Here is a 27,817-nt window from a genome sequence, read left to right as displayed (position 1 = left end):
CACTTTCCAGCATCATCACACCAAACTGTCTGAGACCAATTGCTTCCATCAATTTTCCAGAGGTTTGTGGGTTTTTTTAAAAAAAGAGTCAGGATCAGAAGTCATTGGCTTTGCCAGAGCTCCCCTTCAGAAAATTAAACCATATACTCATGGCCCAGGGTTCATGATGTGAACACTGAAAAGCCTTTTGTTCTTTTACAAAGGCTAAAGCAGCATCACCTATTACTCTTCTACAATATGCTCAAAGGACAAAAGCTGAGACCTCCAACTCAGCTGGCTCTTGTGGAACAGAAACACTGGATGTCAGTGCTGAAGAAGGCTCCATTTTAATTTTTTTGTTTTCTCAGTTTGGCTACAGGTGAAAATTTTGGTCATTTTGCACCAAGACAGGCTTCACCCTGCTAGACAAGATGCAAGATAAAGGGCAATGGCATCAGCTGCCAGGGGAGACCAACCAGAAGTTCTCAAACATCACCACAACACCCCTGCTGTGTCACTGTGACATCAAAACTGTGGCCTCAATTTCCTGACAGAATGAATGAGGGGCAGAAGAAGTTGCTAAACAGCAGTGGTTTCTTTTCATTTACAGAGCTGCAAATCTTTTGAGTGAAGAGTCAGGAAGTAAATAAAACTGTGTTTGCATTTCTTAAGTCCTGAAAGGCCAGTGCTGTGTCCAATTGCCTATGGGAGTTGGTTCCCCGGGAGGAAGAGGGAAAGCTTCAGTGTCAGGAGTAGCAATGCTCCAAATCTGAAGTTGTTCAGTTGGGCATTTCATCCAGGCCGAAATGTTCATAAACTCTGTTCTTAGGTTACTGCTATGCTAAATGTAAGGATACAGGATCCCAGGTATTAAAACCACCTAAAATACTTGGCAAAGAGATACCTATAATTTTCCCAAGACTGTTTCCTACCTGAATACATCTCCCAGAGGATGAGTGTAGTTGTATCCTGCTGACAGAGCATGGCCAATTTAACCTATGTCTATATTTTTCTCAGCCTCCACCATTAGCTACCTCTGACATTAAAAAAATTTGTCTGGAAATGTACCTGTGACTGGCATCTTGGTCCTAATAATCTCTTAGCCTCCATTTACTGAGTCATGCAATGTCTGGTTATTTAAGTGGTAGATAGCAATTATAACTGCTGTCTTTGTTCCAGATCCAATTGAGCAGTCGAGCAACATGCTGCTTCTATTTTACCTTGTACATTGTCAAGAGAATTGCCAATTACACTCAGAGTTTGGAGTCTTCATATCTGGGGGTAATGTATAAAAGGGAGGGAAAACAGCTTGGTTTCAGACAGTGATAGTCAGAAGTGACAGTCAGAAACAACATATTTTGACTTGTAAACGGATCTGATTTAGTAGGCATGTCCCTGAAGAGGGGAGAGGGTGAATCAGGAGCACCAAGACAACATTCAAAATGTTGCTTTTCCTAATTCTGAGGTAGATGCACTTTTCCATCAGATGGGGACTGCTCCAGGCTGCGTTTTCATCCCCAGGCCCTCAGTCTATGTCCACTGAAACATGAGAAATTTTTAAAAGAGATTTTGCGTGTGGTACTTCAAATATTAATAGAGGTGGAGTTGAAGGTACCAAATACAGCCGGACTTCTACAATTAACTGGTCTTTTGGCTAACCTACAATTCTGAGAGAAAGAGAAATTCTATTTTAGACTGATAAAGTATTTCTATAGCTGGGCTTTTCTAAAGATCAAAGGGAAATTCTCCACGAAGAATTATTCAGATTTAAAAAATTGAGATGCTCATTTTACAATGTTCAGAACAATTCTTTTTCATTGTTTGCTGCTTTTCCTTCACAGAAGAAATTGAGTGGAACAGAGGAAGTCATGAAATGATTTGCTGTTGTGGAATATGCATTTTTAACCAATTACTGTTTAGGCTAAAGATTTCACTCTGTTCTGATCATACTATACAGATGCAAAAAGAAACTGAATTAGGATGGTCCAGACAATGTGAATTGTGGTGATGGTGAATGCTTTATTTTTACTGACATTGGTTATATTTTGGTATGTGTGAGGGGAGAGAGGTTGACATTTATGCAGCAGTGCCTTGGCCCTGCACCAGGGATAGCCCACCACTGTGCTCAATATGATGCTCGTTATAAATTTTAAAGACAGGCTCTGATCTGCAGTGCTTATGCTTTAAAAAAAGGTTAAAATGGGCACAGGGTGAAGTTGCTGGAGATTATTCTGAAGGGTCTTCAAGGTCACAGACTACTGCTCCTGCACTGCTTACCCTGGGTCTCTTGGGGACCCTGTAGCTCCCTTAGGAGAGAGGGAATGCTGGGCAAGAGCTGACCTAAGACGGTCCATCCTCTGATTAACACAGACTGTGGTTGTGTGGGCAGCCAGAAGAGAGGGAAAAGCTGCAATGTGGCCAATGGGGGTTTGAGGATCAGCATGAGAGAAATCCCTGAGAGCCTCTGATGTGACTTTTAGGAGGGATGCATGGTGAAAGGACTGTCTGAAACAGTCAACACAGGTTTTGTCTGCACCTTCAGTCTGTAGTACCAGGGCATGGACTACTTGAGTATTTGTCTTGTGTGTCTGGTGTCAGATGAGGAGAAGGGTAAGAAAGAATTCCTTGGGCAGAAGTCACAGGAAGAGGCAGCTTTAGTGTGAACTCCAGTAAGTGATGTACCTTGTTCCTAAGGCAGAGTCTGGTGCTATGGCACTCAGCATGCAAAAAGCATTGGGGAAAATGGTGCCCTTTGAGTCAATGCTTGTTTGCTGGGAAAAGCGATCCTTCGTTTGATTCAATAATTTTGCAAAAGATCTTGCTCACATTTTCTCTTCCCTTTCTCTGTCCCTTCCCAAAGAAAATGTAACCTTCTTTCAGGAACAGAGTGCCTATTGTGATTCTACATAGCCTTTGGTGATTATTTGCTTATTGGCATTTTATTTATTTCCCAGAAATTTCCAGGAATTAGCATCAACATTAAGGATTTTCAATCCCAGCAAATGAATAAATCAAACCAGACCCGCTAAAAAAAGTAATTTTGAAGTTAGAATCTTTCTAGACAGATAAGCTGAACTGGATTTCCTACTGCATCAGCCTTGGTCTGTGAGTAGCTGGAGGGGAGAAAAAACCAGATTTTATTCAGGCAAGAATTTAGACAACAGTTTGAAGTTAACCTAAAAACTTATCTCTAATAGAACAGGGAGAAAATGAAGAAAAACCTTCCAAAAAGAAAAAAAAAAATAAAAAATAAGAAGAGGAAAAAGAAATGAGGAGCGTCACATGAGCTGCTTTAATGAGGAAAGTTAAGGAAATGTGGAAATGTGTGGCAGTGAGGGATAATGCTGTCCTTCACTGCCTGCAGGTCTGTCACCTTGGGGCCATTTCCTGGCATGAGCCAAAGCTGCTCACCAGCTGTTTATGGTGGAGTTCATGGCTTCAGACTTTCCCAGGGGCCACAAGGCCCTTGGATCCTGTTCAGTATTTCTCCGTGATGAAAATCAAAATCAGTTCCTCTTATTTTGGAGTGTGCGTGTGCAATCAGTGTAATTGAACAGGAGCAGCATCTCCAGGCTGCCATTGTCTCAGCCCTTGCCTACTCAGCTGATTGCATCTGACCTCAACTTGGAAGTTCATATTTTTGGGCCAAGGAAGCTGCAGTGCATCACCATTTATTACATCTGTCTTTCTGCACAGGCTTTAGATGAAAAGGGTTTATTTGCATCGTATTCTCTGGCTCCATTCATCTTTGGGAGGGGCCGACTGTGAGGGGGAATTTGCACATCCTGGGTTGATGGGAAAGCTGTGCTCCTATGATGGTCTGCTGACTCCCCTGCTTCCCTGTTTCTCAGGCTAGGGAGTCATCTGGCACACATATGGCTGTGATGGCCAGAGGGTAGTTGGTAACACTGTGGCACTTTGAAAACTTCAGCTTGTACTGTATGGTTCAAGTGGGAGGTTTCAAGACCTCTAAGGAAACCACCTCTCAAAAGCTCCAGGTACACAGGCTACCTCCCTTGTTTACATCCTTTGTATTTGCTTCCTCTGTTTGCAATTATTGTTTTTTTAACACTGAGCCACACAAAGCAAACAGGTTTCAGTTAAAATCTGAGCTGGTTTCTGGTCATCAGTCCATCCTCCAACAGGACTTTGTTTCTTCATTTGTGGGCTCCCCACCCATACAGAGTCTGAGGACTTCATTCTTCCCTTGCAAGAGGGAAGTGGAGCAGAACAGGGTTTTTAAGCAACCAAGGCATTTGTATTGAAATCAGGCAATTAAGGATTGAGCCATTCTTCTGTAAAGCAGGGAATTGAGTTCTGTCAGTGTGAGCAAACCCCTTGAGAGTAGTCTGATTTTTCCTATTAGTTTTGGCTTGCTCAGTTATCCTCTCCCTCTCCAAGCTGTCTTCAAGTCATTGCAAGTCAGATCTCTGGTGTGACCAGCATAGCTTATAGAATCACAGAATTGTGTAGGTTGGAAAAGACTTTTAAGATCATCAATTCCAACTGTTAACCCAGTGCTGGTAAGCCACACTAAACCATGTCCCCAAGTGCCACATTTGCATGTCTGTTAAACATCTCCAGGGATGGTGACTCCACCACAACACGGGCAGCCTGGTCTAGTGCTTTACAACCTTTCAGTGAAGAAATTTTTCCCAATATCCAACATAAGCCTGTTCTGGCGCAACTTGAGGCCATTTCCTCCTGTTCTGTCACTTGTTACCTGGGAGAAGAGACCAACCCCCACCTGGCTACAACCTCCTTTCCGGTAGTTGTAGAGAGTGAAAGAACCCCCCTGAGCCTCCTTTTCTCCCAGCTAAACAATGCCAGCTCCCTCAGCTTCTTCTCATAAGACTTATGCTCCAGATCCTTCACCAGCTTTGTCCTTTGTTCTACCCTCCCTCTTTACTTCAACGGTCTTATTTCTGTGGAGATTTCCTGCGGTCTTGGGATATATTCCAGTGGTGTCACATATGCCTGACCCCTCCTCAGTGCACTGCTAAGTCAGTGCCTTCAGCCCAGGGAACTGTAGTAACATATTTGCTTCTTAATCCAGAGCAACACTATTACAGACACAGCAGTGATGCTGAATTAACATTTGTCCAGCTGAGAACAATTTGGCTTTCAATCAATAGCAGCCTTTTTATTTGTCGTAATTGGTGTGTGTTGAACAGGGAGCACCATGACTCACGATGGCAGCACGTGTCAGGATGGCAGAGCTGGAGCCAGGGGGAGCAAAACAAGTGGAGCTGAAGGGAAAGATGTGGCCAGAACAGAAGCAGGGCTGGGATTTTACTTTAGGGTTAAGGTAAACTGACCAGGAGGTGGTTCTGCAAAGAGTCAGCTTCTGCCCCTTAACCCTCAGTGGCCTTATGCCTCCTGGATCATGCTGGGCCAGTGGGGAAATCTGTGGGAAAGTGGCCAGGGCCCAACCACCACATTGAGCATCATCCTGCACCCTGACTGACTTATGCTGCCTATGAAATCCCACCTCAGGCTTCCAATTTTTCACAAAAATGTTTGACTGTGTGCTTTGCATGTCTGCATGTGGCCTACATCTATGCAACTCACCTCCACCTCCTTCTGGGGAGTTGTTCTTCCTTAAATATTTCAAGCAATTATAAAAAGAAATTTGGAGATGAATACATGTACAGGACACTTTCCTTCCACCTCTCAAATTAATTCTCCATTTTGTCCTTTAGATGAACAGTAGTTCTGTGGCAGGATCATTCTCTAGAGGATGAACTGGTTTGAACTTGAACTTCTCTTTTCCTTTGAATGCATAATGAAACCTTCAGTGGGTCAGGGAAAGCGAGTGATGATAGCTTTGTCCTAGGGGGATGAGTTCAGGCAGAGTGCTTGACTTGCAGCCTGTATGGTTGCCTTCACTGCTGGACTCATAGATACTCTGGGAAGAGACCACGTGCCTCCCTGAGCTGCCTCTTCTTTCCCCCTCCAGCTAAAACTGAAAAGTCTTCGTGAAAATGCCACAAAGCCTCATCGTAATTACTCAGTGAAACAGGGCACTGCTTCTGGACAGACTTATGGTTAAATCTGTGGTTTCTTTCTTTGTCATGCAGTTGGAGCACTAGCTAATAATGAGGCTTGCACATTATGTGTAGCTGTAACTATCTGTTTAGCTGTGATTTGCAATAATAAATGATACAGTGTTTTATAACTTCTGTATTCTTGCCTTTGAAGGAAGAGGAGCTAATTGGAGACTTCCTTTTCTCCGGGTTGAGAAGGTCTAGATTTCCAAAGTGTTGCACCCATCATAATGATGCCCTCTCTAAGCTCTTTCAGAAACCCTCTGCTCTTAGTTCAGACAGCTACCGAGCAGCCCCTTTCCATGGCTAGTGGAAACAACATGATATGTGTTGTTTTCTAGTTATTTCCCCTAAGTCCATGGGGAGTATGTCCTACTGGAAGCAGAGCTTAGTGTGTTGTGGGTGTTGGGATTAGAGTGAGAGTGTTTGAGTGTTGTCTCTGATAGCCACAGAGATGTCTGTGTGCACAGTCAAGGCTGGGCCTGACTTCAAATCGCGTCTTTTCTGGTTTTAGACAAAATTACTGGTTTCCCTCAGCAAGGAACCTGCTTAATGTATTAACTTATCCCTGTTGCTTACTAGGGAGTTGAGCACCTTGATGGGCAGTAGGGTATCTGGGGAGGCATCTAATGGGCTGACTTTTCAGCCAGTCTCCATAGGAGGCTGCCAGGATCCACAGTGCAATTAAAGGCTTTATCATCCCAGCACAGAGCAGATCATCAGCCCTTTTCTCAGGAATCCAGTGAAGACGCAGCTGCCTTCCCATTAATTTCAGGTTCATGCTTCTAGGTGATGGTTATCCCTGTGGCGGCTCTGCATGTGGTCCAACCAGTCTGCCTCTGGTGACTAAGACTTCAACAGCCTCAGAAATGATGGAGGAAACAAAAATATCCATTTCTTTGTTCTGTTTGTTGGTTTTCTGGGATGACTATTGGCACATCACACACACACATAAAGGCACAGGCCAAATTCAGAGCCTTGTCATGCAGATTAGTCTTTCCTGGTGTGGGAAGTTTTGAGGGAAGCAAAAGCTGTCAGGGAAATAGAGGTAGGGAGACCGTAAAACGGGGACAGATGTAGAGTGGAAGGGAGAAGGGCTGAGTGCGCTGTACAGTGAGCAAGCACTGCTGCTGGTGACCACCATATCTTAGGCCTGCTCCCATGCCACGGGTAAATCTCTTATCACAAATCCCTGAAGTCCTGGGATAGGTGTGGATGGCTGCATGAAAGCATCTGTCAAGGAATATGCCTGCCTAGGCTGCTTTTCCCCACGTCAGCAGTGCTTATGGGAGCACGATGTGTCCGCCAGCCTGGAGCAGTGATGTTGTGTTGCATCCTCTCCTGACAGTGAAACTTCTTAGAGGGGTTTGATCACTGTGAAGCCATTTCAGAAAACTGACAGCATTTGCTAATGCTGGGCTCACACAACCATGGAAGTCATGAGTCACACTGTGAGCTGGTCTCATTTTTGTGCAGCATGGCAAATCAACTGGGGAGAAAAAATGCCAGGGCCTGTTTAAGGAAGAGCTGCTGTATTATTTTCCTGCTTAGATTTTTTTTCCTTTTATCTCTTTGTTTTCTTAGGTGTGCAGTCACTTGCCTATTTCAGGCTGATTGCTCTTTCAAAACAGAGCCTTACCCAGATGGAATGTACCAAGGGTTATTCATGGAGGATGCTCAAGGCATTCCTTTCTGATATCCCAGGTATCAGAAAGGCCAATAGCAGATGCAACTGAGAGAATGGTTCACATTTCTGTGTGCAAAGCCAAGCTCTGAAATGTTTCCCCCTTCACTGCCCAAGCAAGACTCTCAAGGAATGCAAAGAAAATTTTCCTTGAATCAAAAATGTCAGCCAGGCCTGTGGGATTTTCCAGACAGAGATTAAGCTCTCTTTCTATATCTTCCTCACCAGAGTGATGAAAAGCAGCCAGGCTGACCTGCATTAGACCTGAATCGAAACACAAAAGGCTTACAGTATGAAACACCCCCAGACCCAGTGCTGAGCTGAAGTATAGACCCTGCTCCACTTTTCTTGGAGACCTGTGTGTCTCTGCCCTACTGTCCTCCAGGAAACTGTGTGATTTTGCAGCCAGGCTCAGAGCCTCAACTCTGAAAGGTGTTGGTAGCATTAGAGAAACCCAAATGAAAACTCAGTGAGCACCCACCCACCAGTGCCCATCTCTAGGAATAGCCGAGCAGACTAAAGAAGAGATGCCTGAGTATTTCCTCGAGTTTTGTTGATGACAGGCAACAAAATATCAGTGCTCAATAGAAATAGTTTTCAGCTATGGAAAAGGTAGGCAAGCAAGGGTCTTCAAGGGGCAGGAATACACTTCTGGCAATGGTTGGGTACTCACACTGCTATTTGCATTTTATTTCCTCCAGGAACTTCATAGAAATCCTCATTTGATCATGGATGGAGTTAGCAGATTTGATATCATGCAAGGAGAAATAGGTAAGGTTATATTCTTGTTTTGGAAAAGATAGGCACAAAGCAATAAGCCATGATTGCTTTGCTCTATTCCTAGTGCTTGGCGGGAAGACATGGACAATGGTAGCCACAGTAAACAATTAGTGTAGGTCAATCCAGACTCACACAAGTCCACACACAATTTATTGCAGCTACTTAAAAGGATTCCCAAATGCAGCAGCTCAAATCCTCGTTCCTTATATACAGCACCTGCCTTCTATTTATACAAGGACAAGCGTAAAAAGGGGGGACCAACTGAGATCAGGCAGATGCTTCTTCAAGTACAAGGGTCAAACACAGTGTAAGTAGTTAAATAGGCACAGCTCCAACATATGTATGACTGAATTTTCTTTCCATCCTAACGTCTTCATTTGACTGTCAGTGTTTTCTTTCCCATCAATATTTCTGATCATCTTCTCTGATACTTACCCAGCATCAGAGTATGTATCTGCAGCCTGTATCAGTTCCATTTTTAACTCCTGGTCCATAACCATGTTTATCTTTGGCAGCATCTCTGTTCCCTTATAGAAGGGTGTTTCTCACCCCACTGAGATGTTTGAAGGTTTCCTAAACAAGATGTTCTAGACTATGAGTTTCAACCTGACTGCAAAAGATAGGAGGATATGAGAGCAGAAAAGTATGGCTGGGTGGCATCAGAGTTCCCAGTGGACATTGTTGGTGAATACTGGGTAGTGGTTCTGCACTTTGAAGGAGGAAAAGGAGACAGAAGAAATTGGTTTCTTTTAAAAAACTGATTCTTAGATGTCTCAGATGTTGCAGCCCATTCTTTCTAAAGAGTTAGCTGTGATCCACAACAGTGAATAACTGACTAAGTGCACTGGATTCTTCCCTCCCCTGAGGTGACTGCTGGATGCTGGCTGCCCTGGGCTCCCTGACACTACGAAAACAATTTTTGGAAGATGTTTTACCAAAGGACCAAGGATTCCAGGACAATTATGCTGGGATTTTTCATTTCCGGGTATGTATTCTCTACGCTATTGGTACCACTTGAGCTTGGATGGTTGGATTATATAGGGGTCCAAACTGCAGTCCCACATCTCGACATCCTTGAATGCTTTGGTTCTTCAGTGCTGACTCCTAGTTCAGAATTTTACAGAAAATCCCAAGTTTCCTAGCAATTCCTGTGCTCCAGGTGGTGAAATTACACTTCAGGGAATTTGATGCCCTTGTCTGAAAGTTATGACTCCAGAGGTACAGGCGCCAGCTGTTCAGATAGTTTTGTGTACATATATGTTTTAGATGGAATTCTGGTGTCTGCTTTGATTTGGACAGTCTGTTATGGCTGTCAGCTCACCTGCACTATCTATTTGGACTCATTTTCTGTTTCCCCACTCACCTTGCCCTTTTAGCTTGTTGAAATGGCTTGAAATTACAGATCCTTAGAGACAGATCAGAGGAACAGGCTTTTGATATTTTGAAAAGAGAATTGTTTCAGAGAGAGGAACAAGGCTTTTTAGTAAATCGCACTTTCGACCAACTCCCAGAATTCTCTGAATCTCCCAGGAGGTTGACTGGGATAGCAAATGGCAGGCCCTGCCTGCTTGCATCTGAGTCAAACAAATATCTTGTGGGATTAGAGGAGCTTGCAGTACCATTAAGCTCCAGAAGCTAAACTGGATGTAGAGAGTCAATATATACTCAGGCATTCATCATCCCACTTTTTTCACGAGTCTGTTTTGTTATATGCCATTCAGTACCAAGCAAAGAGCTCCGGCAGTGAGACTTCTTTGACCTCCTGGAGCTCTTGAGGAGCAGCACCAGGAGGATTACTTTGTGGACAGTCTAAATTTTGCTCTGTTCCATTGCTCCTCGGAATACCAGATGTTTCTATCTTGGCCCACTTCCAGCATACAGAGCTACACTGTATGAGATAAACCAGCTGAAGGGACACCAGTCTGCTTAAAACAAATTAAAAGGATGCAAGCTAGATTGTCTTTCATGGGAGCTTTGAAAAGATTAGTTAGGCACAATCCTTAAATCTTAAGCAGTATAAATACCTCACAGTATTTGAAAATGTTTTCCCTGTCATCTCATCTGCAAATCAATGCAACTGTTTTTGGCTTTCCTTGAGCAATAAACCCCTGAGAAAGCTACTCTGAATGGAAATGCTTCTCTGCAATGCCTTTCAATTATTCCATCAAAGATATTTTACTGCCATCCACAGGCTAAGCCACCAGTCCTCAGTTCAGTGAAGAATCCCAAACAAGGCATATCATATGCTAATATAAAAATTCTAGCTTATAACTTTTTTTCACCTTTTTGGATCTGGACCATGTTGCCTCTCAGGAATACAAAGGGCTGCTCCCGTATTCCTACCCAGCACTGGCTGTTAGGCTGCAAGAGTCAAGGGTGTTAAGCACTTCATCACCTCTAGTTAAGATGGATGATGTTGTTACCTAGGGAATAATTACAGTGACGCTATTTCCTCAGGAATTAAGTTGGTCCCGTGTTTGTATAGGAATCACTTTCTCTGTCACAGAAGCTCTGATGCCCGTGAGGCAGAGTGTGCCACTCTTTGTGACAGTGAGCAGCAGCAGCAGCTCAGCCTGGGAAAAAAACAGAAATATCCTCCAAGGACTACAGGGGATTATGGCACAGTGCATCAACTCACAGCCAAAGGGATCTGCCCTGAGTGTTAATGTCTCTGATCTCAGGAAGAAACTGATGAAACCCCTAAAGACCATAAGTGGTCAAGACTTCAGTTTCAGGAATCATCCAAAAGGTGCCTTTTAACACCACACAAAAGAGAGTGGTTGACAAGCATGGGATTTTCTCCTTGCTCAGTTCCAGAACTGGATTTCTCTAAGGTCCCTGTCAAGTAAGAGAAAAAAGGAGGCAAAATGACCACACAGCGTCCCCCCTTTGACCAGCAGAACCCTAAATGTGTTGCTGTCATCTTACAACTGTTCGCTTCTTTTTCTTCCTATTAAGCACAGGAAAATAAAGTCCTGATTTAAAAGGCTCACCACAAATGTGGAAGCGAAGAATTTCCCTCATTGCAACTTGCCTAAATAGTGATTCTTGCTTTTGTTTACTACCATAGTCACAGCTGCAGTACTTAAATCCTGAAGGTATAAAGAAATTTCATGAAGCTGGAATCAAGCCAAAAATTGAAGGCATTTACCCTCTTTGAAGGCATACAGAGAAGAATGGCTTCTTCTGTACCTCTCTTGCACTCCCAGAGTATCTTAGAGTTTTCCATGAGGTTTCTCATTCCTGCTGTAGCTTTTCCTGTCCTTGTGAGCTCAGATGAGACCACGATCTGAAAGTCTGTGACAATCAGAACAAAGCAGCTTTCTTCATCCAGCTGAAGAAAAGTAGTGTTGCGTTCAGAGGGCCTCCAAGCTTGAGCTCCCTGCCAAAGACGGCCAAAGAACTTGGCTTTTGGAAAAATGACACTCAGTGGGTTTGGACTGCAGTAATCCCCACAGCCAGTTCTATATGTTCTCCTTGTTTACCTGTTGTGTTTGCACATGAAGCACCGTGGGGAGGTGTGGCTGGATGTCACACCTTTTCTCCATACAGACCTGCTTCCACATGTTGACTGGTGACAGAAGAGCATGTTAGGTGACTGAAAAGACACCTCCTTTTGGACAGTCCTTCCACCTCTCTCTATTTTGGGCAGAGGACAGCCAGTCAAAGGCTTTTCCTTAAACCCCATCCTGCCAAAATCAAGCAGAAGCCTCAAATCACTCATGGAGCTCAAGTTCCAAAAGCCCAACCCTGCCACCTCCTGCTGCCACTAATGTAGGAAGTGAGAGGCCTGGGTGAGGCAGAACGTAAGTAGGATCAAACCTGCTTTCAGCTTAGCAGACTGTAAGCTGCTTTGCTGCTGGGCAGATCTGGTCTTGTGCTTTTCTAACAGAACAGCTCATTTCTGGGTTTTTCATTGACTGAAGCTGTTGAAATAAAATCATGCTAGACTAAATCTATTGCTGGCATACTTCCACTGGAGTCCTTAGCATTACCGCAAATAAGAGCTTGGCCTCTTATGATTGCGAATCATGCTAAGCTACATTAATCTGCTAATGACTCTGGAAATGGCTCCTTTAGTTCATCCCCACAGATCTCTTTTCCTATCTTCTCCCTTGAAAGGTTTCATCAGCTGGATCAGCTGGAGAAACACCTGCTCTGTCCACATGTTGGAGAGACCGCCTGTGTCCTTCTCATCCATCAAGGAGACGGATAACACCTCAAAAGAGTCTTTAGTCACTACACTGTCTCTGTCCATGACAGCACGTCAGAGTCTTAATTGAAACACAGAGCAAAGAAAATTTAGAGGCTGGATCTTGACAGAGGCTCTCTGGCCAAAAGCTGTGCTGCAGGGGAAAATCCAAGTGCAGCTGAGGAGTGAGGCTTTTGGAACCATCTGCATGATCATTCTTTATCATATTGAATGCTTCTATCTCCCAAGAATATTAGCATATTCCCCATGTTGAATCTTTTCTCCCACTGATTGCAGGACTATTTATATTCCCAAATGACTTGCCCTGCCACTGGGAAATCCAGCCAATTGGTAGCTTGTTTAACAATGTGGACTCAGCCTGAAGCAGTTCAGGAGAGAACTTGCACATATTCACGCTTTAGATTAATTCCTGTATTAGTTCAGGAGGCTGTTACTTGGCATGAACATTAGCTCCTAAAAGAGGCTCATTCTTTTCTCTCTCCCTTTTTTTTTTTAATTTTATTTTATTATTTTATTTATTTCCAGTTCTGGCAATATGGAGACTGGGTGGATGTAGTGATAGATGACCGACTGCCAGTCATAAATGGAAGATACCTGTTTGTGCACCCTCGAACTTCAAATGAATTCTGGCCATCCTTGCTGGAAAAAGCATATGCCAAGTAAATATATCCGGTCTATTCTTCCACCCAGTGCTGAATGCTTTCTGTGGGTGTTTTCACCCTCTGCCTTATGCAAATCACACAGGGAGGAGTTCAGGCTGACAGCTGTGTATGTTGTGTTGTGCTCATGCAAAGATCCATGGCTGCCTGCAAATATAGAGCCAACAAAACCTGGAGATGTTGATCTTGGGTTAGACCTAAATGTACCAAGTTCAACTCTGGGACATTCATGCCTGAGAAGTAGAACAAACAGAGCAATGGCTAGTGACACAAAAGGGGCTGGGATCTCCTACTTACTCTAAAAAACTTTTTTGCCTCTGTTTTTCTTTCCATATTGTTCTCTGTTTAAAACTGCAGACTCTAAGCAGGGATTATCTCTGTTTATAGTCACTAATCAGAGATCATGTGGATATTTGGGGCAGGCAGTGAGAAGAAGCATGAGTGAAGAACATGCCCAGGCACAACACATGCACTCTTGTGAGTCTCTGGTCAGCTCTCACTCCACACCTCTTAGCTGAGGTCCCCAGAGTACTTCAGGGTAAATAATGCTCAGTGAAGAGACAATAATTTTAAAAAGTCCTCTGGGGAGTGAAGGAATCAGAGTGCAGTCCCTTGGTATTTGCCCATTGCCCATTATTAAATATACTGAAGAAAAATTCCTGTACTAGGGGTAATATGATGGGATGGAACTTGGTACCTGAAGCTGGTGTAACATTTGCAATGAAATAAAGAGGATCTGAAGAAAACAGATAATAATTTTGGCAGATTTGGTCAGGAATAAGCAAATGTTAAAGAAGCATCAGACTGACTCAGGAATAGGATGCATTTTGCCCTGAGATATCTTGGAAAAGTTGACTCAGGATTTAGTATCAATTTGCCGCATAAGATTTTAATTACAATGCATACCAAACCTCTATTAAATTAAAGTTGCAAGCAATGCTGTTTATGAGATTCCCATTTGAGAAGTTATTCCCCAGTGCCCAAGACAAATTCTTTTCATCAGTGTAGGACAAGGACAACTCTTCAAAATACAATTAGCCGCAGACTTCATTTGATTACATTCATTAAATACAGTGTGTATGGTGGGGTTTAACAGCGTGCTCTACCTGCTCTAAGTACGGCATGTTCCAGCTTATTTGCTGTCTCAATAAAAACCATGCGATAAAATCAACAAGGACTGTGTTGGCAGTATTAAATTATTATCCTATTATTGCTCTCTAGCAGAGTGAACTGGGAGCAGTGCTGAAAACTTGTTTCTGTCTTGCCTTGGGAGCATGGGCAAATACCTTCACCTCTCTCTTTTTCCTGTTTCTCTTTAGCAAAAGGGATACTGGACAATTTTGTGAAGAGTCATGACAAAAATACGGTGTAGAAACTAACAGTTGAGCTCCATTTGATCTGAAACATCCATTTGAACTAGTCACCCTTGGCCTCCTGTTCAGAAACTGAATGCTTCAAGATGAGATGCAGCTCATCTCCCTAAAATGGCTGTGTTGGCATGAGATGCACCTTATTATTTTCCACTGTCTGTAAATGACTCTAGACAGCTGCCTCAGATGTGGATGAATACCTAGGAAAAGCTCCCCCTTTGTCTCATCCACTCCACAGGGTGTGTGTTGTGTCTGGTCATGTGTTTCGATCACATTTCCTTTCATTACCTGGCCACAATGTCTACAAACCCAGGATCCCCACCTGCTGACCACCTCGATGCACATATCTATTTTGGAAGCGAGCACTGTACATTGTTTATAAAACACAGTGTAAGGACTAATTACCTTTCATTTTCCTTCTTATTTTCTTTTTGTTCTTTTTTTTTTCTTTTTCTCCAGGCTGCGGGGCTCCTACCAAAACTTGAATGGAGGCTACCTTTCTGATGCTTTAGTAGACTTCACAGGTGGAATTCAAGTGCAATTTTCATTGAAGGATCCACCTCCTGATCTGGAGGAGATACTGAAAGCAGCTGACAAATCTCGGTGTCTCATGGGGTGTAGCACCCCAGGCCAGGTAAGTCACAGGGCCGGTAACATCCCTCTCTTGGTTTACTGTGTTCACTCTTTTAAGTTGTAGAGGAAGTCTATAATCACTCCATGCAATAGTTAGGGTTTATGGATGCCTGAAGGGATCTTGGCAGCAGAAAGTAGATAAGGTTATTCGGTTAGGAATGGAAAGGCATTTTGGCAGATGTAAATGGATTGGTCTGTCAGAGAGGGAGCTGTGGCTTCTCTCCTGGCTAATTCCACTGCAATAGTGGGGTGTCCTCTTGCAGCAGGACTGATTTTGGCCTCACAGGTTTGTGATCAATTCTAGCAAGGCCAAAATGCACCTTTCTTCTGTGAGAGGATGCTATTATCACATCGTGATTTGCAGGTTACTGGTATTAATTCTGGGAAGGTGCAAAAGGCTTTGTGATGCTCAGTGAGTATCTTGATAAAATGTCTCCAAGGCTTCCCTCGCAGCATGTAAGGGAAGACTGCAAAGTGTGTGGCATTGCTTCTGTAGTGCCTGCTTCACCAGGACATGAAGCTTGGCTGTTGCAAACAAGCCAAGGACTAGCACCTGAACTCAGGTGGCTTATGATGGGCTCTGAGTGGCAGAGAAGTTCTGCAGACCCCCAGTCCTGACTGCTAGTCACCCAGTGCAGCTCATTCTGCAGTTGCCACAGCTCTGGACCATTGAAGGACTTGCAAATAAGTGAAGACCCATAGTTTTGTTAAATTTACTGGCTTGCTTATGTCTGAGAACAACAGTCACATTCCTCTGGAGTGAGTATCTCAGTATCTGAGATACTGCTGTAGTCAAAACCAGGTTTTTTTAGTGCTGTTCTGGAGCTATGGCTGTACCTTCACAGTGTGTCAGAAAGCTAAAAGCTGTGCTTTCTCCCTTCTGCAGGCAAGCAGGAACATAGAGCTGAGGAATGGGATTGTACGGGGTCATGCCTACACTATCACAGGAGCTGTGAAGGTAAGATCAGGGACTTGTTCCTACCTGGAGGTCTTGTACTGATGATCCACTACAGGGCAGTTGCACTGCTGTTCCATTCAGAGAATTTTAATTAGCGTCACACTTAGGAGGGACTGTTGAAAGCACATAGTTCAAATTCCAGGAGGTGGAAAGATTCTGGCACAACAAGAAGAGGGAGGTATTCAAATCTATAATTTTTTGTAATGGAAAAATGCAACTTATATTCAGTTTTGTTTTGGGACACTTCAGCAGCAAATAAAGCATTTCTGGAGATTTTCATTCCATGCTGACTCTTAAAAAATTTGCTTTTCTGTTTCAAATTGAAATAGAAGCACTGAATGAAATTTTGGGATTTGTCACATGTTGCAAATCTACATTTGTTCAGCTCAGTCACAAGCTGCCAAAAATCACTGTGTGAAAAGTAAATCACTGGTTCAAGAACAGCATTTCTGCATCTTTTAAAACTGTTCTACTCATGCAGAACTCCTCCTGGCTGGATATTAATACCGATGATCTGAAAACAGAACAAATTTATCACATGGATCAAAAGAAATGAAGGATTTTTTGCAACCAGAAGTTAGAACTTGGCTTACCCCAGTAAGCTGTAGTGCACACAGGGAGAGTTAACAGTGAGCAAGGCCAAGAAGGAAATGAAACAATAGCTGTGCTGTCAAGCAAGGTAGCTACAAAACATTTGAGTCTCGGCACCTAAAGTACTTTGGAAAGGGATATTGTTTTCCCTTAGCTGTTTTCTCCCTTCTCTTTCTCTCTGATGTTTTCCTGTATGAGCTTGGCTTTGGTTCATATCCACTCATGCCATGGCATGCTTGGTGCCATCATCATAGCATGCTGCTTCTTGGAGGACACTTACTTGTAGTCAAGAGGCTAAAAAATGGCTCCAGAGAAGGCCCCAGCCAGGGCATGGGCCTCTCTCCAGGTCAGGGGCAGAAAGATCCCCAAATCTATTGGAGAAGAAGCAGACTGTTCCAGCCTCCTGCTGCTCGTGGTATGCGCAGAGAGGAGAAACACTCTTTGCCCCACATTATAGAAGTGCCAAGGCATCCTGGGGGCTGTCCTGTGGGGAAATGATTAGAGGCTGGGCCTTTGCCTGGGAAGAGTCTACCATGGCATTTGTTTCCAACACTGCCTGTGTGCATAAGGAGAGACAGAAACAAAAGGTTTGTTTCTCTTTTCCACTTCCACCATTTTGGCTTTATTGGAAAAAGTGGGTTGCTTCTGACTTAAATCAGTGGCAGCAAGAGGAGAAAAGCGCCAGAAACCTCAGCTGTTGGAAACCACAGTACTGTAGATATAGAGCCACAGATTCTGTTTATCATCTCTCAGTGCTGACTGTTGGCTTTCACTCCAGGCAGTCTGGTGACCTCGTTCCTCAAAGTCTCTGCCTCTGCTGACTCACAGGATCAGATGTGCAGAATTAGGCACTGGAATTTCCCAAGGCTGTTGAATTCATGTGGTGTGGCAGGAATGCTGCTGATTCTCTCTGTGTCAGCTATTCATTATCCTCAGGAAAGCAAAATGGGTGCAGTTTTCTCTCACACATCATTCCTTTGCAATGTAGCGAAAGGCCCTGCTTTTTAGCTTCAGTCAAATGAGATCAGAGGTTAAACCAGGTCTCTAAGGTATAGAGGAAGATCCATTTTATTACCCATCTCTTCACTGAATATCATGATTGTGAAAAGCTGTGATTGAATTTGGTTTTTTTTTTCCTCTTTACAGATCCGCTACAAGAACGGCTGGACACATATCATCAGGATTTGGAATCCGTGGGGCCACGGGGAGTGGAAGGGGCCCTGGAGTGATGAGTATGGTCTTAAAACTTTAATGTCATAGAGAATCAATCTTTTATAGGCTTATTGTAAAGAACCTCTGCCTTGTACACATTTTAACAAAACAGATATTTCCAAATCAATAAATTATAAGCGTTATTTCCATCTGCAAAGCAACTGCCCACAGAAATCCAATCCAGAGGAAACTAATGTAGCCTCACTAGGCTCAGGTATCCCTTCTTGTCTGGGTGTACATTTTACCCAGTGCATGATTCCAGATAAGTGTTGGATGAAAGGGTTGTTAATTCCTGGGGTTAGCTCTGACCATGTCCCTAGGTGCCGACTGGCTGCTTCTATTGAATTCCCCTGCAGCAATCATGCATCCAACTTCCTCCTTTTTTTTCCCCTGCCCTGAGTCTAAATCTAGGAAGAGGATGGTTAGACAAATCCATGGAGTGTGGCAGTATTGAACACAGAGGGATAAAAAGGGTCCTTGGTTATTACAAAGGCAAAGATCCAGAGAATGCCTTGAACTGACCTTTAGGATTCCAGATGCAGCTTTGGGGATGCAAAGACCACTTTGCTGCTGTGTGTATAATCTACTATCTCTTTTGTAAAGAAAGGAATTATATAGAGGAAGACTGCAACAGTGTTTTGTAAATAAATAGATGTTAGTTTTCCTGTTGGAATAGCATCAGTATTTTCATGACTAGAGAGATGTTCTTGCGTCAGTCTTAGGTTATCCCACCTCTCCTTGTTGCTAGGATCACTCACAACTTCCCTGCTGAGAAAAGTCAGGCTAGCATGATGCATCTGGATGGGGTGGTGGGTTGTGCAGACATGTTTAAGGCTGGGATAATATCTATCTGCTCAGGCAGCATCCTCCCATTTTTTGGAAGAGTGAATACAATCCTAGCTGTAATTGACATGTCAGTAGCGCATTCACAGGTAAGCAGCATAAATCAATAAATTATTGATTCATGCTCTGTTTAGTTATCTTAAACTCTGCAGAAAGTACAATTATCACTTAATTATAAACATGCAGCTTGGAAACAACACATTTGACTGGCTAATGTGCTCACTCTCAACATGTGAATGAAATATCAGTGCTTCAGAATGCTATGCCTTGGTACCTCACTAACCTCTCCACCATGGGGCTTAGAGGGCAGAGGCAGGATTCCCCATCCCAGGGTGGGCAACTCAGACAGGCACAGCAAAGGTGCAGAGCTCTGTTTGCTGGCCTTGGCTATGAAGGTATCAAGCACAGTCCTGTTCCCAGTGTGCAGTTTGTTCACCCTCTCTGATCCCTCATGACTGGACAGGCTGGTTAGAGACATAGGCTGGCCAGAGAGATGAAAAATTGTGCCTCACATCTTCTTGTTGATTTGTTCCTTTTTGCAGGTCTCCTCAGTGGGATTATGTTGAGCCTAAATACAGAGAAGCCCTCCTCAGAGATAAGGATGATGGAGAATTCTGGTATTTTCCTATTGATCCTTTGTCTACCAGGTTTTCTGTTTGTCTTCACTATGAAAAAAAAGAGTCATTTTGCCAGTACTCTGTTCTTAGTGATGGCTCAAGACACCCTGTGTTAGCTATGTGCAAACAGCAATTTGGAGGTTGTCCTGAACTCAGGGTTTCAGAAGAAACAAGAGTGAAAAAGTGGAGCTGGCAAATCTTAAGTAACAAGCTGGTGAAAAAAATGAAAAGTGACAGAAGTAAAAACCCATCCCCCTGAGACCTGTCACACTGCCATTTCCCATAAAGTACCTGGCTTGAACCTTGGACTGACAGATGCTTGAAGGGGACAGGTGGCTAAGCAGGTCGTAGAGCTTGTGTGCTTGGCTGCTCTGCAGGTGTTTGTGGTTTTTCACTGCCTCTGATTACTCTCAGACACAGTTTAGCCATGTATGAGCCATCCTTTAGAAAAACTATTATTATTCAGAAAGTGCACATTTGCCCTGTGAGGCTCTGAGGAAATCAGGGCAACAGCAAGTTGGCCTGAAATAGACACTTGAGGCTTAAGCAAAAGATGAATGTGGGACAGGACACTGTGGAGGGAAAAAGCAAGGGGCAGAGACGTGCTGGAGATTTCAGGGCTCCACCTAGGGACTCCTGAACATGCCCTGTGATTTACCTGAGGCATTAGGGGCAGCTAGGGCAGCCCAAAGGCATTGAGAGCTGACCTCTTCTGCAAGGTATCAACCAGTGCAGCTACAGTCACCTGCAATGTTCTCAGTAATCCCTCTCTAGAGACATGGATGGTGAATGTGAACACCTAACTAGTGTCATCACAGAACGGGTCAGGTTGGAAGGGACCACAGTGGGTCATCTGGTCCAACCTCCCTGCCCCAGCAGGGTCATCCCAGAGCACATGGCACAGAATTGTGTCCAGACAGTTATTGAACATCTTCAGTGAGGGAGATGCTACACCCTCTCTGGTTGATCTGCTCCAGTGCTCTGTCACCCACATAGTAAAGAAGTTCTCCCTCATATTCAGCAGGAACTTTCTGTGCATCAGTTTCTGCCTGTTGCCTCTTGTCCTACTGCTTGGTGCCACTGAGCAGAGCCTGGATCCATCCTCTTGGCACCTTTGCTTCAGATACTTGTAGGCATTGATGAGGTCCCCTTTCAGTTCTCTCTTTTCAAGGCTGAACAGGCCCAGCTCCCTCAGCCTTTCCCCATAAAGGAGTTGCTCCAGTTCCTTAATCATCTTTGTTGCCCTCCACTGGACCCACTCCAGGAGTTCCATGTCTCTCTTGTACTGAGGAGCCCAGAACTGGACACAGCACTCCAGATGTGCCTCACCAGGGCTGAGTAGAGGGGCAGGATCACCTCCCTTGACCTGCTGGCAATGCTTTTCCATCTTAAACTGCTTTTCCTCCTTCTCTGCAGGATGTCCTGTGAACACTTCCAAGAGCAGTTTTCATGGCTATATATATGTAACAACACCCCATCGTTTCTGGACTTCGGAGATCAGCACTGCACAACATGGTCTCTGGAAAGGCACATCAACCTGTGGAGTCCAGAGCCTGCCACAAGAAGGAACTACTATTCCTCAGGTAACGAACACTCACCGCAGTCACCCAGTCCTCTCCACTGATGCCTATGGTGAAACATTCACTCTGAGCACCAAACTGCAGAAATATTGATTGCCAGTTGTTAATGCCTGCCATTTCCCATTACAGCACTTACCAGCTAAACAGGCAGACGCAAAGCAAAGGCACTGGCTGCTGAGTTAAAACGGGAGACTTGTGATTTAGGAACCCTGGGCTCTTTAAATCAAAATGAGCTTGTATATCTTCTTGCAGCCAGGTGCAGTAGGTGTAACTGGGGAACTCATCAGAAAGTCTGGTTTGGCAAATATGTGGTTGATTTTACAGAGCAAGAAATACTCTGAAATTAAATGGATATGAAATGAAAAAATTATGCTACAAAGCTCTATTTTTTAAGGTAAAAAGGTCTTTGAGCAGATAATATCCATTGGTTTTACTGCCTGTGCAAGGACTCTTCTGGCATTGCAAGCTCCAATCATAAGAAGTAATTTTTTTTTTTACATTTTTATCTTAATTTATCTCATTTATTTTACAGCTGCATCACTATTTGGACTCTGTCTTTTTAATCTAAGATGGTAGCATGTGATTAGTGAAGGGGCTTCTTTTTTTCTGCAGTGCTGATCCCTGACTTAGCAGCAAATGGGTTTTGGCTTACAGGCTTCAGGCTCTTCCTCATAGCCAGCTCACCATGTCTCAAGGTGGGATAACAAAGCAATGCCTGTGCTGCTGCACACCATGGGCATGGCAACTGAGTGAAGAGATGCAGGGCCTGAACTGAGAGTGTGTGGGCAGAGGCAGTTTCCTTGGAGCTATGTTTTCTACCAGCACTCTAGTAAAGTTCCTGTCCAAGCACAATCATGCTAATTTGCAGCTTTCAAGGCCACCCAAGGCAGGTATCTTAGAAGTTCAGACTGGCTTAAGGTCTAGACTGCTTTAAGCAGATGCTGCCATCTCAGTCCTTTTCCTCCAGTTTTGGCATTTCACTGCTTTTTTATGAGATATGCTTCCTGCTAACCAAAACCTTGGCCAAAAAGAAGCCTTTTCCCTCTGTTGCTCAACATTCTGTCTGTCCACCACAAACACTAACATAAAGGAAGGAGAGGATAGCCTTGCACCATTTTGTTCTTTTCTATGTGCTTATGATCTCCAAACCACACTCCTTTAACTCTACCACTGGGTCAAGGCATCTGACTAAGAGTCACTGCTTTTCTGCCACAGGACGGTGTGCCATGTAGGTGAAGCAGATGTTAGGAGTGTTGAGAAATCTGCATGACTTTCTTGACTTTGCCAGAGATTTCTAGAATGATTAATGTGCAATTAGTTTAACTCCAGCTGCCTCAGCTTCTAGAGCTAATGTGTAGACTGCAGTGCTCTGTTGTATTGAAAGGATCTGGGAGCAGTAACTACCTATTGCTCTGTTTCCATTTAAGTAAGATCTTACACAATAGGCTACTACTGGGACATCTCTGTGCCTACTATTAATCTATTAACACTTTCTCAGCAGGTGCAGTTTCAACAAACCCTCAATATTTTTTCAAAGTGCCAGATTATGACCCCAAAACCTATAATGTAGTAATTTCACTCATGCAAAAACACGCTGAGCATGTGCAGGATGCAAAAAACCTGAAGATTGGCTTTTTCATCACCATGGTAAGCACCGTCAGATATCATGTAGGCACTGTTGTTCTCTGTGTGCTTTATTATACCTGTATGTGGAAGTGAAAGACTGAATTGCCATTTGGTCTGTAAAAAGAGCACAGTCAGTATGTTGTGTGAATTTCTGAATGCCTTCTATTGTAAAACTTCACAGGAAAAGTAGAGTTAGGCAGGCTTCGCTTCCTTTATTCATGTCTTAGGGAACAAAGGTTAAACTTTTAGTTTTGTAGCATCCCAAAACAGCTCTAGGAAACTCAGAGAGTCCCCAGGCTACAGGATGTGCCAGGGCAGTATCCTCTGTACCCACCAACAGTACTGGTGACATGCCTTGCTGGCCTGGCACAGTGCATGCCAGCCAGCACTAACCACAGCCCTTGAGCAGTATTCCAGGTATAGCAGAGAAGCAAATGGTCTTTGTTCTCCCAAGTGGGTTTCTCTTACTCATCTCCCTCTTTTCTATCACTGAAATGACATGTAAAAAAAAATAATTTACAAAATACATGGAAGCCTTTGCTTGAGTCCAGTGCAGAGATAACCCACTCAGATATCTGGGACCTCCCCTACAGTTTCTCTGGTTTTCTTTCTTGGTTACTGTCCAAGGAGGTGCCTTTTCAAGGGCAGTTGTTGTCAGAGCATTACCAGGCTTACTGAAAGCACAATTGCTAATGTAGATGAATGCTAGCCTTTTCCAGGGTGTTTTTGTTCTCTGAGGAGGGTGGGAGGGGATTGGTCTTAACCCAGAGAATAAAAGGAAGCAGAGATTGCTGTGACCCCAGCTTCACATTCTCCTCATCATTGGAGAGGTTTGCCCTAGTCCCAGACTTTGAATAACTGATGCTGTAAGTCTAACTGCTCCTCATAAAGAAAAGGCATGGCTTTGTAGCTTATAAAAAACGGGGTCTGAGAAATAAAAGATGTCATGAAAAGAGCACCCCTCCAGCAAGTGGAATTCACTATCCCTCTGCGAGGAGATCCTCTGCCCTGTGCAGATATCAAGCCTGCAGGACTCCGTGGGGCTAGCTGTGCCACTCAGCAAGAGCTGTAGCTCCTGGTAAGTGAGGAATTCACTCCTTACAGCATCCCCAGCACTCACCAGGCACATATGCTCTTGCATGATGCATGTCCATGTTGATTAGTTACCCAGCTTACAAGAAATGACCTTCACTCGAAGGTGATGCCTTGATGAGGGTCTTGGGTCCCTCAAAAAGAGGTTGTTTAATCAGGAAGCAGATTAAGGGGCAGATATTCCCTATTCTTGCTTTATATTTAAATTTATTCCCCTCCAGTTGATGCTCAGGTATGTTTTCTGTCTCTCGGTATGTTCCCATGGATGGATGAAACTCAATGAGTTTGTCAAGTCTGGATGACATGGCCTCTCTGGGTTGTCAGCTCATAGCTCACCACAGGCTCAGTTTGGGCTTCTGAGCCTAAGCGACTTCCTACATAGAGCTGAAGGGCAAGGCCAGAACAGACTGTTACTAGAGGCACCACCATTACTGTGGAGCACCTGGTCAGTGAGGGAAAGGGAATAGTTATGCTGCTGTCACACCATAGCTTTTAGTAATATAATGGTATTGGTACAAATTTGCACAGAGATTATACAGAAAATATTCCCTCGTGGACTCAGACTAAATATTTTGACATGAGAGCTGGTCTACATCTCCTCACAGCCAGCCCAGTGTCCTGCCCTGGTAGCAGCAAAAGCCAAGTCCAGGAGCTAAAACTGGGTGGGTGTAAGTGCCACTCCCTTGCTTTATTTCCTCAGCGACTGAGGGCAATCAGAGGTGGCATCTTTGAGTAAAAGTTTACAAGGGGTTTTCTTTGCACAAAGAGAGTGCAATTGGCAAGATTCATGTGGCTTCATTCTTCCTCCCTGACCTGCTTTCACTGCCATTATTCATTAGCAGCATTGTTCATTGTTCGGTACCTTTTGAGATGCAGTGAAGTAAAAAGAGTATTATCACTTAGCAGGATGAGAGGGGAATGCAGTGCAGGCAAGGATGCAAACCAGCATGGACATATCTGATAGCTCTAGGAAGCCTTTGATTAAATATAGACGTGGAACACTAATACATGTCTGTGAGGGAAGTTTAATGTTGTGTTATGGAGCTGAGAAATGTATAGAGGCTGATTCCTATCTCACACCAGTTTTGATTCCATTGAGATATTAATCTGCTTCTGCTTTTTACCAGAAGGAATGTGGAATGAGACTCAAAAGTGAAAAAAAAACGGATTACACCATTTATTTCTTTGCAGCACTGCCCATTTCTATCTGCTCAAGATCTGACCCATAATACTTGGCAGTCTGTGTACCTCCCAGCCGTCTGTAATAGTAGTCATCCTTTTTTTTTTTCCTTTCAAAATAGCAGTTTTATGTTATTGTCTCCCAAAGGCATGGCTCATAAATAACTCTGCCACGCTGTATAACCATTCTAAATGGAATTTATACACGCTGATATATTTTGGGGAATATGTTTAGGAAGGGTTTTTTATTATGCTATCTTTACATGTCATCATAGTAATAGCTGTTGCATTATATTTGTTTCATCTCAGCAAAAATACTGGAATAACAGATGAAAGATCAGAATGCTCAGAATGCTCAGTTTTCTTGTGACACTTACTGGTTTGGATTGTAATTCTTGAAGCATTGTCATCTGGGTGACATGCTTAGAGGGCTCTCTGACCCCTCTGAGTCACAAAAGATCTCGGGAAGTTACAGTAAGAGTATTCATCCTTGATTCCTTCATGAACTCCAGTCTGCTTAATGTTAATTGAAGTTCTCTTCAAATCCACTTACATTCCTTTTGCCTTCTGTTTCTTTCAGTTCCTTCATGCTTGTGCAATTTTGATGTGTCCTTGAAAACAGTCCATCCAGGTGATGGGCTTTTCAGGCCGTTGGGGAGGTTAAGGCATGTTAGATGCAGTGAGTATTTAGAGAGCTGTGGGAACACAAGGCTGCTGTGAGTGTGCTTGCTGATTTATTTTGGTTCCTGATATGGAGGGAAAATAGCCAGCTATATTTTTCTTTCAGGAGAACTCCAAAGTTCTGAAACAAGTTTTTTCTCCAATTCGAGATGTGACCAACTACTTTATCTTGAGCCCAGGAACCTATGCCGTTTATCCTGCTACAACAGAGAATCAAGAATTTGAATTTCTCTTGCGAATTTTCATAAAGAATCAAGACTACAAAGAGTAAGATAATCTACACTCCTTAAAGGCCCCAGACTTGCAGTGTGCCAGGAATTAACTATTTAATGTCAAGATAATTAATGTGGCAATTTGCTTTTAATGTATCCTTGAAGCGTGTTGGGAAGGCACAGAAGAGTGTTAAGCACACAGCGCTGAGGGGGATCCAACGTACAGTCAGATGCACAAGGATGGCCACTGCAGAGCAGGGCAGTAGCTCATCTGCAGCCACAGGGGTGCAAAGGTACACCAGGGAGCTTTGGTACACAAGGGAGCAATAATTGTGAGATATGTCCTCCACCCCTGATTGTGGAGAAAATTCTCTTTACTGAAAGGAGGACTGGGATCTTGTTTTTCTTAATTCTTGGCAGCTGTTATGCAGTTTCTTATGTTCTGCCGGCTGGATGCCAGATGGATCATGTCCCATTCTGCTCAGAGTGGGACCTAGAGAAGCAAAGAGCAGTGAAAGGCCTTGATTCTTTCATTCAGCCACCTCATAGACAGGCTGGCAGGGCTCCCTGTAGCTATGAGACAGGCCTTGAAGATAAATTTGTTGGAAAAATGCTATCTTAGTTCATGCAAAGGCAGCTATTACCACATACACATATTCACATTATCACATGAATATCTGGGTGTGATTTACTTTACATAAGCAAATCCCAGTATTCAACCTTTACCAAATGACCTCCAAGCATCAGATGTGCAGTGGCTTCCCTTCAGCAAGTTTTATAGTGGAAATGATTTCAGCTCTTGCCTCATTGGCCTGTATTTTAATAATGAGATTGCTTTCTAGGCTTTGGTCCCTGACAAAAATAGCCTAGAACCAACTAAGGCAACTCCTTAGTTATGGAAAACAAACATAAGAAGTCTGTGCTGTGGGCTGGACTGCCTTCAGCACGATGAGTCATGCACGGGATGGCTCAGCCCTGAAAGAAGCACTTTTCAGGAGAGCCTCTGACTCTCATAGAACTTTCTGAGCTAGGCCAAGCATGGAGATGCCCTTCCCATGGGTATCTGCAGCACTCACCTATATAATAGCACTGATGTTATAAAAATAGAATCTGGCTTGTCTAATTTCTCTACCAAAGCAAAATTCATGTATTGAATGTTGCTACTAAGTGTGTCTCAGAAGGAAGGGTGACCCTGGCTCAATTTCAGGCAGTCTGCAGACATTTAGAAGGTGTTGCCTTTTAATAGCCCAGATGCTATTTTTATTCCTGACTGTTAAGCTAGGCAAAGAGAAAGCAGGTGAAAAATTTATGTGGCTCAAGGCAGAGCAGCCCTGTCTTCTGTGTGGTGAATTTAGTCCTGGCATGCTTGGAGTAAAACAAGTTACCCTTTGTCTGCTGCTCATGCCAACAGAGCTAGCTTGGGGACGGCAGTAACCCCAGAGCAGCTGGAGACTTGGATCTGTTTGTGACTGTTTGCACAGAGAGACCCAGGACTGGTGCAACATGCTTGACTGAACTGGGGCAGGCTGGGCGGTGTGGTTGCTGAGCGTCTTGTGGGGCCGTGGGCTGGGCAAGGCCTACTCTTGGTGCCTGCCTTCTGCCAGGTCTTCAAATCAGTGCTCTGAAAAGGCCTGTTTTCTCCCAGTTTGACTCTTGTAACTCTTTTCTAGGAACTCAAACTCCCTGACCAACCCAGTGTTGCCGATGGTAAGAGTCTGTGAAGATGTAGATACTGGTGGTGGTTCCCAGAGACCTGACTGTTCAGTAGTCACCTCTACTGCCTCCTCTTCATCTGCTCTTTTCTACCTTTACCAGCCATTACCTGTTCCAGAGTTCGACTCTGGCATCCTGCGACCTTGCT

At 43.8% G+C, this 27,817-nt stretch overlaps 1 protein-coding gene across 1 annotated transcript in view; it reads left to right on the top strand.

Moving 5' to 3' along the window:
- Nucleotides 1–27,817, top strand: part of LOC103767644 (calpain-13) — a 52,277-nt gene that overhangs the window by 9,120 nt on the left and 15,340 nt on the right. The window contains exons 3-13 of the mRNA XM_018085208.2: nucleotides 8,412–8,481; nucleotides 9,357–9,475; nucleotides 13,229–13,362; nucleotides 15,192–15,366; nucleotides 16,252–16,323; nucleotides 18,061–18,146; nucleotides 19,512–19,586; nucleotides 21,003–21,169; nucleotides 22,665–22,813; nucleotides 25,851–26,011; nucleotides 27,627–27,663. Coding sequence (XP_017940697.1) covers nucleotides 8,412–8,481; nucleotides 9,357–9,475; nucleotides 13,229–13,362; nucleotides 15,192–15,366; nucleotides 16,252–16,323; nucleotides 18,061–18,146; nucleotides 19,512–19,586; nucleotides 21,003–21,169; nucleotides 22,665–22,813; nucleotides 25,851–26,011; nucleotides 27,627–27,663 — 1,245 coding nt within the window. The remainder of the gene's footprint in view (nucleotides 1–8,411; nucleotides 8,482–9,356; nucleotides 9,476–13,228; nucleotides 13,363–15,191; nucleotides 15,367–16,251; nucleotides 16,324–18,060; nucleotides 18,147–19,511; nucleotides 19,587–21,002; nucleotides 21,170–22,664; nucleotides 22,814–25,850; nucleotides 26,012–27,626; nucleotides 27,664–27,817) is intronic.

The sequence above is a fragment of the Manacus vitellinus genome, unplaced genomic scaffold (assembly GCF_001715985.3).
Source record: "Manacus vitellinus isolate BGI_N305 unplaced genomic scaffold, ASM171598v3 scaffold_8_pilon, whole genome shotgun sequence".
Taxonomy (NCBI): Eukaryota; Metazoa; Chordata; class Aves; order Passeriformes; family Pipridae; genus Manacus; species Manacus vitellinus.
This window is presented reverse-complemented; position numbering and strand designations above follow the sequence as displayed.